The sequence below is a fragment of the Triticum urartu genome, chromosome 1 (assembly GCF_003073215.2).
Source record: "Triticum urartu cultivar G1812 chromosome 1, Tu2.1, whole genome shotgun sequence".
Classification (NCBI taxonomy): domain Eukaryota; kingdom Viridiplantae; phylum Streptophyta; class Magnoliopsida; order Poales; family Poaceae; genus Triticum; species Triticum urartu.
The window spans coordinates 327,409,830-327,423,820 of NC_053022.1; the positions used below are offsets into that span (position 1 = coordinate 327,409,830).

The 13,991-nt window shown below is 47.6% G+C and overlaps 1 protein-coding gene across 1 annotated transcript; it reads right to left on the bottom strand.

Moving 5' to 3' along the window:
• Positions 1-1,574: 1,574 nt before the first annotated feature.
• On the bottom strand, positions 1,575-2,035 carry LOC125533015 (glutathione S-transferase U18-like). Its single transcript, XM_048696827.1, has one exon. The coding sequence runs from the start codon at positions 1,957-1,959 to the stop codon at positions 1,627-1,629; it is 333 nt and encodes a 110-aa protein (XP_048552784.1). The 5' UTR covers positions 1,960-2,035; the 3' UTR covers positions 1,575-1,626.
• Between the last annotated feature and the right edge of the window lie 11,956 nt (positions 2,036-13,991).

Sequence of the window (13,991 nt, forward strand, 5' to 3'; positions counted from 1 at the left end):
GGCCAGATTCCTCCTTGTGATGAATAAGGTTAAGGACTGCCGCGAGGAAGACGCAGTCTCACTTTTCTGCAATAACTGCACGGACAAGGGAATCCTTAACGCCATAAGTCGTCGTGACATATCACGCTTCGCCGACCTGGCGTCCATAGTATGAAAGTACAGTGCGATGGAAAGTGCCTGGAAAACCAAAACGAAATTTTGGGATAATCCGGCTCCAAATATACACCCAGTCCGATGTAAAAGGGTGCACTATCATAAGACACCCGAGTAAATTACAAAGAAGCAAAAACCCTCTACAGGGCGTGGAACCATATTGGAGGGATGGCTCAACGGACCCTGCAAAATTCATAGTACAGCGGATACCATACCAACACACAGTCTTAGAGCATGTTGGATACTCCGGCAGGTGGCCAAAAGCGGCGAGGATCTTCTCATCCCAGATGTCGCAGAGCACCATCCCAGGGATAACAATACGGTATTAACAGTCTTTGAGACCTTCGCATCAAATAATAGGCGCAAGCGAACACTCCGCAGCCTTGCCAAAATCTCCCACGTGGCAGCAATAAATCCATGGGGTGACACGGCTATTACCTTCAATGCCAGTGACGAACCTAAATTCCGAACAGCCCGAGCACCAGCCGCACTGGTCCTCAGTCCAATTGTGGACGGCTTTCGACTCACCAAAGTACTCATGGACGGTGGCAGTGGATTGAACCTCATCTATGAGGAAACCCTTCAAAATGGAAATAGACTGGAACCGGATTGAGCAAAGCAGCACAACCTTCAGAGGAATCATCCCCAGTCGGGAAGCACGCTATGCTGGGAAAATCACACTAGATGTGGTATTCGGCACGCCGGAGAACTATAGGTCCGAAGAAATTACATTCCAAGTGGCCCCGTTCAGTAGTGGATACCACGCCCTTTTAGGACGGGAAGCGTTCACGATCTTCCAAGACATACCCCATTATGGGTACATGAAGCTCAAAATGCCCGGGCCCAATGGAGTCATCACTCTCGCTAGTGATCCAGACACAGCACTCCGTGCCGAAAACAAAACAGCCGCATTGGCCCTCGAGGCATTATCCGAAGCCCTTTCGGCCAAGGAATTAACCGCGCTGCGCTCCACAGTGGACAGGGATGACAAGATACTTGACAAGAGATCCAAGTCCACATCTTTTAAACCAGCGGATGAAATAGTCAAATTTCAAGTCCACCGAACGGACCCTACAAAAACAGCCTCCATCGGGGCACAGTTAATCCCCACCGTGGACGCCACACTATGAGAGTTCCTGCGCGAGAATTGAGATATATTCGCTTGGCACCCCTCAGACATGCCAGGAATCCCACGCAGGCTGGCCGAGCATAGCCTCAATATTCTAAAGGGATTCAAGTCGGTCAAGCAGGCTCTTCGGCGTTTCTTTGAACCTAAGAGACAAGCTATGGGAGAGGAACTAGTCAAGCTATTGGAGGCCGGATTCATTAGAGAAATAAAACACCCGGATTGGCTAGCAAACCTGGTGATGGTACCAAAGAAGGACAAATCCTGGCGCCTATGTGTCGATTTCAAGGACCTCAACAAGGCTTGCCCAAAGTATCCCTTCCCCCTTCCCCCTCCCCCGCACAACCTCAACAAGACTCGCAGAGGGGCTTGCCGCCGTGGATCAGCACGGGGACCTTGTTGTGGACGGGGTTTGACTGGAGGAGCAGCTCGCTCTTGTGCCGGAGTTCCTCCTCTGCGTACTCGTAGCTGATGCCCTTGATGCTGAGAGCAAGGCGCACCAGCAGGACGTACGGGCTCGCCCATATGCCCAGTATCTTCAGATCGTTTGCTGCTCCGGCCATTGTTGGTGTGGTGTCTGTCAACTCAAGGTCTGACTGAACTTTGCACATACATAGATTGTGTTTTGGTGCCTCTGTTTTAAGACTCCGGAGGAGAACACGCGAGGCATATATAGTCATATAGAGATAGAGCACAGCAGAGATTCTTCCGGTAGAACGGTGCGAAGGACTAGTTGGTTGGTTGATTCTTCGAACAGTCTAGTTTTCCGGCTTACTTTTCTGACTTGGTCAAGTAATCAGGTCTGAACATATGTCCCCCGCGCTTACAATTCTTTGGCATGGACAGGTATGAGGGCGGCCCCACTGGCAAACATCAGCCACACATTCATGTTTGTCCGCTTGCACACAAAAATCGTTCCTCCACTTAGGCCTGTATGGTGCAATGCTGGCCACGCCATAGTATGCCAAAGTTGACTAAGTTTGGACTTAGTACAAGATTTACTACACTTTGACCAGACTAAGAGAATCTTGCCAAACTTTACCATGCTACATCACATGAAACTTGTTATGGGAAAGTGGGCCTAGCCAATGATGCGTCTTGAAAACAATACCCACCCGACTTAGGGAAATTCACTAATTTTAAAAAAATGTGTGGCATAATTTTCCTATCAAAAAAAGGTGAGGCATAATTTCAATTTGGCTTTTGATGCTAGCTTATTATTTATTAATTGATTCACAGAATATTTTTTATCTACTCATCAACTGTCAAGGTAGACAAAGAACAACAGAAGTAAAAAATACATCCAGGTTTATAGACCACCCAGCGATGACTACAAGCACTAGAGCAAGTCCAAGGTTCGCCGCCATCTTCGCCCCTCCCTCATCGGAGTCGGACAAACTTCGTTGTAGTAGACAGTCAGAAAGTTGTCGTGCTAAGACCCCATAGGAACATGCAACCCGCGCAACAGAACAACAATCGTCACCGATGAAGAGAAGCATATATCAGAAGGATCCAACCTGTAGACACATGAACACGGACGAACAAAGACCGGATCCACGTGGGTCCACCGACGACAAACGCCAACCAATTCCCACAAGATACGTCGAAGAGAAACCTTCACATGTCCTCCAACAATACTAGAAACATCAGCAGGACAGAGACTAGGCGGGGAGAAACTTACTTCATGTTCAAAAAGTTGCCCCCGCCTGTCTCTAAGAACGATGCTAGCTTATTCATGGGAGAAAAGTTGAGTATTGCCAATCTTGTGGTACTCAGACTACAACACAAGCATCATAGGGACAGATCATCCATAAGGCCAACTCCAATGCATGACTCCAAATTGTCGCGTCCGTTTGGAGGTAAACGGACACAAACCGTGGTCCAACGCGCGGGTGCAAACGGACAAATGTCCTTTTTCTGTCCGCTTGCGACCCATTCTAGGCCCAAGTTTGGGCCGCGTTTGCGGCTGAACGAACACGCGCGTACGGGTGTGACGTGTGCCCTTGTCCGCCCCTGGCCCGCCCGTCGGTGACAAATCCCCTTTTCTTCCTCCGCTTTCCTTGATCCGCCCTCGGCCCCTCGCCATCATCGTCGCCACGCCCGTCGTCCACCTTGCTGTCTACCAATGGGCTCGACGTGCCCTTTCTGGCCGCGTCTCCACCACGACCGCAAGATGTTCTATGCTTTGCTCGCAAGGTACCATGGATAGCGGAGATGAGTACTTCTTTCACAACTTCATTTGTTCATCGGATGATTCGTCCTCGGACGATGCGGACATAGTGGTGGCAGCATTGGTCGTCCATGACCACATTAGTAGGATGCGGCCTCAGTTCAGGGGATCAATTCCCGTCCAAGCTCCGGCCTTGAACCGCAATAGGGAGAAAGGGCACGATATCCTCTATTCTGATTACTTTGAGAGAACCGCACTCTACAAACCGCATTAATTTCGTCGCCACTTCCGGACGTCTGTTTTGAATGCAAAGATGATGCCCTTGGCAAGCTTGGCTTCTCTTCTTACCAGAAATGCACTGTGGCTATTCGCATGCTTGCATATGAAATTTCCGGTGATCTTGTGGATGAATATGTGCATATGAGTGAGTCCACATGTCTCCTCTCAATGTATAGTTTCTGCAAGGCCGTGGTGGCAGTGTTCGGTCCTGAATACCCGAGAGAACCAAATGCCGCTAATACAGAGAGGTAGTTGACGATTAATGCCAAGAGGGGCTTTCCGGGCATTCTTAGTAGTATCGATTGTATGCACTAAAAGTGGAAGAACTGTCCATTTGCTTGGCAGAGGCAGTACAAGGGACATGTGAAAGATGCCACTGTCATACTTGAAGCTATGGCTTCACAAAATCTATGGATATGACATTCTTTCTTCGGCATGGCAGGTTCTCACAATGATATTAGCATTCTTCAGCATTCTCAAGTGTTTGCAAGGCTTGTAGAAGGCCACTGCCCGGAGGTCAACTCTGAGATCAATGGCCACAATTACAACAAGGGATATTACCTAGCTCATGGTATATATCCCCAGTGGTCCACTCTTGTGAAGACCATACCCAATCCGCAAGGAGAGAAGAGACAAAGGTTTGACGAAATGTAGGAGAGTGCTAGGAAAGATATGGAGCGTGCATTTGGTGTGCTTCAATCTCGATGGGGTATTGTTCGAAACCCTGCATTGACATGGAGCACTCAGAAGCTTTGGGAGGTGATGATTGCTTGTGTGATCATGCACAACATGATCATTGGGGATGAGCATGATGGCAGCATCTACGACCAAGGGTTTGATTTCCAGGCTGATAATGTTGAGCCGGAGCACTCACCTCCTTCAACCTTTGAACAGTTTGACCAATTTCATCGTGAGATGCGTGATCGGAAAACTCATACGTAGTTGCAAGATGACTTGGTTGAGCACATGTGGGATCGCATTGGCAATCAATAGATCTATCGGTTTAATATCTTTTTGTGTGCATAAAATTTGAGTGATTTTGTAAGACTGTTTGATATTTTAAAATTTTAATTGGATTGTAATAAAAGACTATTTTGAACATGTTGTTATCTTTGATTTAAACCATCTTTGCTATGCTTGATTATATTGTACTTGGCCTCCGGCGGACGAGATGTGGCAGAAGATGCGGCCGCGCGTTGGATGCTTGGTCGGTGCAAACACAAATCCGAACAGACACGGCCTCATTGTAATCCCTAAGCAGACGAAATCCGAACAAAACAGACGTTCGTCTAAGTTCGTACGTTGGAGTTGGCCTAAGCCTTGATCTAGACCACTTGCATGAGTACACAACTTCACCAAATGATGAGGCCACCTACCCAACGCCACACGATCTACCTCCACCCAACCAACAGAAGAGGAGTCATAGATATGGACAGACACAAACCAGGGGAAGCAGAAGGGTGCACACGAGCACCGAGGATGAAACCAGCCACGACCAAGGGCAAACGAAGACATAGATACACTGTTTTTTTTTTAAACAAGGCAAAAGAACTTGCCGTTTTTATTGATTAAGGAGAAGGTTTAGACATAGGCCGCAAAGCGGTAAAAGAAACAAGAACTACTCTCACAACATAAGAATATTCAGGTGCTTTGCTCGGGCCAACGCCCAAAGATGGGACTACTCTTTGATCCTTGTAACGACGATGGTTGTCGGAGCAACAGTGTTGGTAAAGATTCTGGTGTTGGCTTGCATTATAGTAGTATAGCATGTTACTGCTTTCCGTTAAATCCTATTCTGATGCATAGCCTGTTCTTGCTACTACTGTTGTTACCTTTACCTGCAATCCTAAATGCTTAGTATAGGATGCTAGTATCCCATCAGTGGCCCTACATTCTTGTCCGTCTGCCATGCTATACTATAGGGCCGTGATCACTCGGGAGGTGATCACGGGTATATAATTACATACATATTATATGATACATGTGGTGACTAAAGTAGGGTCGGCTCGTAGAGTACCCGCAAGTGGTTCCGATGTGGGGGCTGAAAGGATAAGTGGCTCCATCCAGGTAGTGGTGGGCCTGAGTTCCGGACGGCCCCCAACAGTTACTTTGTGGCGGAGCGATAGGGCAGGTTGAGACCACCTAGGAGAGAGGTGGGCCTGGCCCTGGTCGACGTCCGCGGTTACTTCAAAATAACACGCTTAACGAGATCTTGGTATTTGATCTCAGTCTGTCCACTTGCCTATACGCACTAACCAACTACGCGGGAACAGTTATGGGTACTCGACGTTGTGGTATCAGCCGAAACCTTCGTGACGTCAGGGACTGAGCGGCGCGCGCCGGGTTGGACCGCATAATGCAACTTCCTTGGAAATGGTGGTTGCTAGGTCTGCTCACCGGCCGCCCTGGCAACGTTCAGGTGTGCAATGGGCGATGGGCCCAGACCCCTGCGCGGATAGGATTTAGACTGGCATGCTGACCTCTCTGTTGTTCCTAGGTAGGGCTGCGACGTGCTGATCTTCTGAGGCCGGGCATGACCTAGGAAAGTTTGTCTGGCCAAAGGGGATCGAGCGTTTTGGGAAATGTGGTGCACCCCTCCATGGAAGTTTATCTATTCGAATAGCCGTGTCCCTCGGTAAAAGGACGACCCGGAGTTGTACCTTAACCTTATAACAACCAGAACCGGATACTTAATAAAACACACCCTTCCAAGTGCCAGATACAACCCGGTGATCGCTCTCTAACAGGGTGACAAGGAGAGGATCGCTGGGTAGGATTATGCTGTGCGATGATACTTGGTGAACTTACCATCTACTCTCTTCTACATGCTGCAATATGAAGGCTTCCAGAAGCATAATCTTCCACAGGACTAGCTATCCCCCTCCTATTCTGGCATTCTGCAGTTCAGTCCACCGATATTGCCCGTTTACACTTATACTAATGCATATGTAGTGTAGATCCTTGCTTGCGAGTACTTTGTATGAGTACTCACGGTTGCTTTGCTCCCCCTTTTTCCCCTTTCTATACCCGGTTGTTGCGACCAGCCGTTGGAGTCCAGGAGCCAAACGCCACCGTCGACGATGACTCCTACTACACTGGAGGTGCCTACTACTACGTGTAGGCCGCTGACAACGACCAGGAGTAGTTTAGAAGGATCCCAGGCAGGAGGCCTTGCCTTTTTGACCGTTGCTACTTTTGTGCTAGCCTTCTTAAGGCAAACTTGTTTAACTTATGTCTGTACTCAGATATTATTGCTTCCGCTGACTCTTGTGTTTTCGAGCTTATGTATTCGATTCCTCGAGGCCCCTGGCTTGTAATACAAAGCTTGTATTATTTTAATTTGTGTCTAGAGTTGTGTTGTGATATCTTCCCCTGAGTCCTTGATCTTGATCGTACACATTTGCGTGTATGATTAGTGTACGGTCAATTGGGGGCATCACAAGTTGGTATCAGAGCCGACTGCCTGTAGGAATCCCCCTTCGACACTCCTTGGCTGAAGTTGAGTGTAGTTGATGAAAATTGTTTTACTAACTTGGCTGTGCGGCCCATGGCCCCACGTCGCCATTGGGTGTTATTAGGATCTTTTATTCCTCATCTATACTCTGGGACTCCGATCTCTCTTCTATTCGGGTTAAATGAATTTTACTAAATCTAACTCTAGGTTCTCGTAATTACTTTTCCCGGAGAGCCCCTCACCCCAGATGATTGCTTGGTGCACCGGAGGATTCCGAAGATACTCTCTGATAATATCCCAAGAACTTGTGCTCATTGCATTTGCAATTCCCTTCCACCGCAACCCTATAGATAACTACATGCACTTGCCATTCTTACATTAGTCCCCAGTTGCTCTTGTTATTAAGAGATACCTCAAAATACTCGTTGTTGTTCCGAGAATCCTTGTGCCTACTGCCTGGCAGTTCCTTGTCACCTGAGTACACCTACAAATTAATCCTCACACACACCAAGGATTTGTTTCTCCCCAGCCGTTCATGTGTTTCACCAAAGTCTTCGAAATACTAATTGATCTTTCAAAAATCCTCAACCGCCAGTTGTTCTTGAAATTCTTGCTTGCCTGCATTATGGTTAATCCCATAAGTATACTAACCTTAGTGGCATCCTTGGTCACTATCATTTTTGAGTCCATTGATTCAATAAGTTGCAAACGTTCACAATCATCAGTCAAATCCTAGGATTATCCTTCCGGCTCAGACGTCATTTTAAACATGTGCTGGATCTCGACCAATCAAATTGCCATCCATTGTACCCCTAAGGCTATTCAACTTATCCATCCCTAATCAGAGCATTGCTTCTGATCCGTTGTCTTGGAATTCAAAATTCCTTTGCATTTGAGCTTTGAGTTAGTCAGTTGTTTCTATAATCTGACCTCCTTGCATTCTTTCTTCCTCTGGTTGAGTACCGATGCTCACATCAGATCCCTTGTGGACCACTAGACCCTTTGTCGGATTTTATCCGACCGTGTCCTTCATATTGAATAACCTTGTGAGCCTTTCCATGGGTATATAATGCCTTTGGTAAATTGTATCCTCTGCTTTGTGAACCATGCTCTACTTTCAAACTTGTATTATTTACTCTGAAGTTTGTGGTATATGTTCCTAAGATGCCCTGATGGGTTGAACCTACGCCTTCCCTAATCCGCGTGAACCCGAAAGATTTCACGGTTCAGGCTTATCTGGTATTGCAACAGGTAAAAAATTTCAACGACTAATGTCATTTTCGAAATACAAGAGGTGAATGGAAGGTTATGCATTGAGCAAGTGGGAGTCGACCTTGAACCTTTGTGTTCATGCCCATGGACACGATGTAGATCCTATCATGGAAGCTTCTTGTAATAATAACTATTTCCTTGGTATAATATCCTTTGGTATCGGTGAATTTATCCTTTGCAATTATGGTTCCGACCATGATTGTTCTTCTTTGACCCCATTTCTAGGACAAGTTAAAGCACTTGTCTTTTGCAAGTCAATACACCAGCCCAACCTCTACTTTGATCTACTGTCGAGTATTACCCTCTGGTATCTCGAGAGTTCTTCATCAGCTATTATTTCTCACCAATTCCAATTTTTCATGGGTTCTGAGTTGTTAGTCGCTCAAGAACACTGATATGTGAACCGATTCTGCATTCCGGTACGATAACTCTTAAGTAATTTTTGTTGCTTATGAGTTTAATCCTTCAAGTCATTCCTAGCCTGATTGGCCATATCATTATCGTGCTAAATTTTAACTATGCTACCTGGTCCTTCTTCCTGGAGCACAAATTTCGACAACGAGCTAAGCTTACGTCGATCTTCCTCGTCATATCATTTCTCCTTGAACAACAATGCTGGATTTCGAGTTTGTGTCGTACCCATGGTTCCAATAAACTTTCGCTTCATCATTCCTTTAACTTGATGTCATCGCTGATCGATTACATCTTCATGAAATCTCTCGACAAATGTGTCATGATCATCATCAGCATTCTGAGCTCTTCCAGGATATCAATTGAATTCATGATGAGAAATACCATCCTTGCCCTCGATGATTTGTGTTGCCATCGACCACTTTATTGCCTTCCCTCCAACACAAACGTGTTCACGTTTTGTGATATACCTTGAGATGCTTGCTATCGAGCATTTGTTCTTCTTTACCTTGGAGTATTACCATCTTTATGCTAAGAATATCGTGAGAATTGCACCACCCCTTAAGGATTCTTGGTATAGTGATGCTTCTCACCATCACCATTCTTTTCTTGGTCCCCGTGTTGATTCCAACAAGTGAACTGTGTTGTTTGGATTCTTTCCTTCTAGCAACCCTACTGCTTTGAAATAAATGGTCAACATTTCATTCTTAGACCATTGGTTATCGATCACCATTCTAACATTCATTATGCTACCTAAGACTGTATTTCGGGTGCACCTTCAACCAATGTTTAAATGTGTATGTTTTCCTCGAGCATACATCATTATATCATTTGATATGACAAATGTTATCTCCTTGTGCACATAATTGTGGAAATCCATCTTTTGAAAATCTCAATGAATTGTCGCTGAGTTCATCAGCCACCTCCTCATCCTCTCCTTGCTTAAATGATGAACTCATGATTCGGAACTTGCTTCCATAGTTCATTTCCCCGATAATCTTACAATGTCATCTCGTCAATTTGCGTTGCCCCTTTCATCTCAGGCATCCCGAGTATGAGGTATCCTGACCAATCATATCTGCATCTCGGTCAGCTATGATGGTTCGAACATATTTCCAAGAGTTTTCCTTTTAACATTGGTCTTTATATCTCCCGGTAAGGTGATCTCATGCCTAGCACACATGGTCGGAGACCCTATTGTTATAGTTCCCTTTTAGCGAGGTTATCCATTCTTCCATGAGGAAATTGTAAGACTTATTCTACAAGTTGTTCTTGATGAATCCTTTGTGTATCCATATCCTGATCTTTACCTGATGACCATGTCAATGCTATCTCGAAGCATGTCTGTGGTACTCCGATTTTCAATAAGAACATTTGAAGCCCAATGCTAAATGTTTCTTGCTCAATTATCCAAACACTGTTGTATGGGTAATGTCATGAAATTTCTCTCCCCTTACCTAAAAGAGTTTTCTAAATTATATCCTGTCATGGATATCATGCTCTGCTTGTCCTTGGGAAGGATATACCCTTGAAATATGTGTTTAAACAGATTTTCCTTTCCATTGTTCTGTTTAATCTGATAATCACATTTTCCTTTCCATTGTTTGGTTTAACCTTTCTTGTGATCTATATGATCCATGTAGAAATATTCTCCTACTTATGTAAACACCTCGCTGTACAATTCTGTCAGCAAGACCCTGTTACTATTGTTGATGACATTCTGGTAACCACCGATGGACGAGAACTTTGCCTATTGGTCTGCCTCGTTCAACGAGCAGGAAAACGGTTCTCTTCGTCCCTCGCCCTTGGTACCGACGTTGTCGCCGACATAACTGACAGGCTACCCTCTAACATGCCTTGCTATCATGACCATGCAAGATGTTATCGCTCCTCCTACTTTTAACCCACATGGTGGGCCCATAACCCATAGTTCCACAGGATCGAAACCTGACTCTCCTGTACACCCCAGCTCCTAAAGGTTATTCCTCATGCTTGGCTTCGTAGGTAATTCATGAGCCACCTTCCAAGAGATCATCAATTCTGGTATCAGACATAATACTTATTCTCGTTGCTCTGGACCCCTTTTACACTTTGTTTCAGGCATCGAACGATTGCCTACCTGCTTGAAACTTCTCAGGGTACCTCCTTAATTTACTCACGATATTTTCTTAAGTTTCAGTTCAAGAGTTGCTTTCCGCCACCGTCCCCGATGTTAGCTACCAGATAGTCAACCTTGCAGAGGTTCGTTCTCCCGGAATATACCCACCCTTTATTCTTTCGTTAGTACGATGGAGTTCCCAAAGAAAGGATGCCGACTTCATCATGATGACCTAGAGAAGAGAAATAAAGACATCAACGTAATGGATCGACCTCTTTGAGAAGAGCAACCAAGACCGAGAAGACTCAATAGAATTTCGTAACCACAGCTTTCCCTTACTCCCCTCTTAAATCTCGGGATGAGATTTCTTGTAGTGGAGGAGAATTGTGACGCCCGGATAATTAGGCTACAGTAATTCCCTGCTAATGATGCCACGTGACCTCTGTCACTGTAGTTAATCTCGGGATAGTTCAAAACCGATTCAAATTCAAAATTGAATTAGAGGCAAACAACAAAAGTTTTCAAACTTTAAAACTAAAATGTCCGGGTTGTGCCAAGTAATGCAAAGTTAATTGTGGTGAAGAAAGCCCACTTTTATGAAATGTTTTAATACTCTAAAATGATTAAAACAATAGTTGAAACGATTAAATAAGTACCACGACCCCCGCTGCCCATGCCCTATGACCCCCCCCCCCCCCCCCCCCCCCCCCCCCCCCCCCCCCCCCGACGATTAAAAAAGGACCCCCCCCCCCCCCGCCCCTGCCCTTTGCCCCCCCCCCCCCCCGGTGAGCCTCGCCCCTCTCTTCTCCCCCTCTCCGTTACATGCCGCCGACGGGCGCCCGAGCTCGCGCGCGCCCCCTGCCCGCGTCGACGCGGCTCGCTACCGACCAACTCGCCGGCTGCAGCGCCCACCGCCAGCCACGCCCGCTACGCCTCCCCTGCTCACCGCTCCCCTGCCGCCTAGCACCCGCGCTCGCCGGAGTTGCCTCCCCCGCGCGCGCCACAACCGCGCCGCGTCGTCGCTCCCCTAGCTCGCATCGCCCCGCAGCCCCCACTCGCGCGTGCCCCGCACCAGCCCGGCCGCGCCACCACCTCCCGCCGATGTCGCGGCCGCCCCGCTGCTCTGCCGGCTGCCACTCCCTGTTGTGCGCCGCCCCCGCTCGCCCCTCGCCAGTGCGCTCACCTGCGCTGCCCCGTGCCGCCGTTCATCGCCGCGCCCGTGGTCCCCTCGCGCACCCCGTGCCCGCGCCGTCTTTTTCGGCCTCATTCAGGCCACCACCACCTCCGCCGGACCGCGCCGGACCGTGCCCGTCGCGCCCCAACCCCGCCGCGCCTGCCACCACCGCGTCCTCCCCCGCTGCTGGTCGCGCGTCTCGCGTCACGCGCCTTGCCTTGCCGCTCCCCTGCCTGCGCCACTGGCCTGGCCCCGGCCTCTCGCAGCCCTCCTCGCTCCGCCGCCCCCACCGCCCTCTCGCATCGTCCATCGGCGCTGCTAGACGCAGGTCCGGCCAGCCTAGCCACGGCCGGACCCCCCCCCCCTGCGCTGGCTGCCCGGGTCCGTTCGCCCCGGCACCCCACGCCCGCATGCCCGCTAGCCCCTCTGGGCCACAGACACATGGGGCCCACGGCCCCAGAACGCTTAAAAAAGATTTAAAAATAAAAATATATTAATTAATTAATAAACTAAAATAATTAGCTTAATTAATTGTGTTTAATTAACCTAATTAACTAGTGTTAATTAATTAAACAATAATTAGATTAGTTAAACTCTAATTAGACTAAATAGTCAATGACAGTGGGACCCACACGTAAGTTTGACTAAGTCAACTGGACAGTTGAGTGTTGACTGTGTAGTTGACCCAGTCAATGGGCCCCATCCGTCAGTTCGACCGGTCAACGGTCAGAGTTGACTGCTGACGTCATGCTGATATCATGACGTCAGCAGACACTATTCTGGATAATGTTAGAATTAAATAGATAAATAAATTTAGAAAATGGTTAAAACTTTAGAAAAACATATAAAATAAGCCGTAGCTCGGATGGAAAAACTTTGTACATGAAAGTTGCTCAGAACAACGAGACAAATCCGGGTACGCAGCCCGTTCGTCCGCCGCACATTCCTAGCATAGCAAACACGCAACTTTCCCCCTTCGTTTCATCTGTCCGAAAACGCGAAACACTGGGGATACTTTCCCGGATGTTTTCCCCCTTCACCGGCATCACTTCCTACTGCGTTAGGGCACACCTGGCACCATTACTTGTCATGTCATGCATCGTTATGTATCTGTTTGCATTTTATTAATTGTTTCTCCCCCCTCTTTTCTCCGGTAGACTACGAGGCTGACGCCGCTGCTGGTGCCCCGATCAACTACATTGTTGACGAGCCCTACTTGCCAGAGCAACCAGGCAAGCCCCCCCCCTTGATCACCAGATATCGCCTATTCTTCTCTCTACTTCTTGCATTAGAGTAGTGTAGCATGTTACTGCTTTCCGTTAAATCCTATTCTGATGCATAGCATGTCCTTGCTACTACTGTTGTTACCTTTACCTGCAATCCTAAATGCTTAGTATAGGATGCTAGTATCCCATTAGTGGCCCTACATTCTTGTCCGTATGCCATGCTATACTATCGGGCCGTGATCACTTGGGAGGTGATCACAGGTATATAATTACATACATACTATATGATACATGTGGTGACTAAAGTCGGGTCGGCTCGTAGAGTACCCGCAAGTGATTCCGATGTGGGGGCTGAAAGGACAGGTGGCTCCATCCAGGTAGTGGTGGGCCTGAGTTCCCGACAGCCCCCAACTGTTACTTTGTGGCGGAGCGACAGGGCAGGTTGAGACCACCTAGGAGAGAGGTGGGCCTGGCCCTGGTCGGCGTCCGTGGTTACTTCAAAATAACACGCTTAACGAGATCTTGGTATTTGATCTGAGTCTGGCCACTGGCCTATACGCACTAACCAACTACGCGGGAACAATTATGGGCACTCGACGTCATGGTATCAGCCAAAGCCTTCATGACG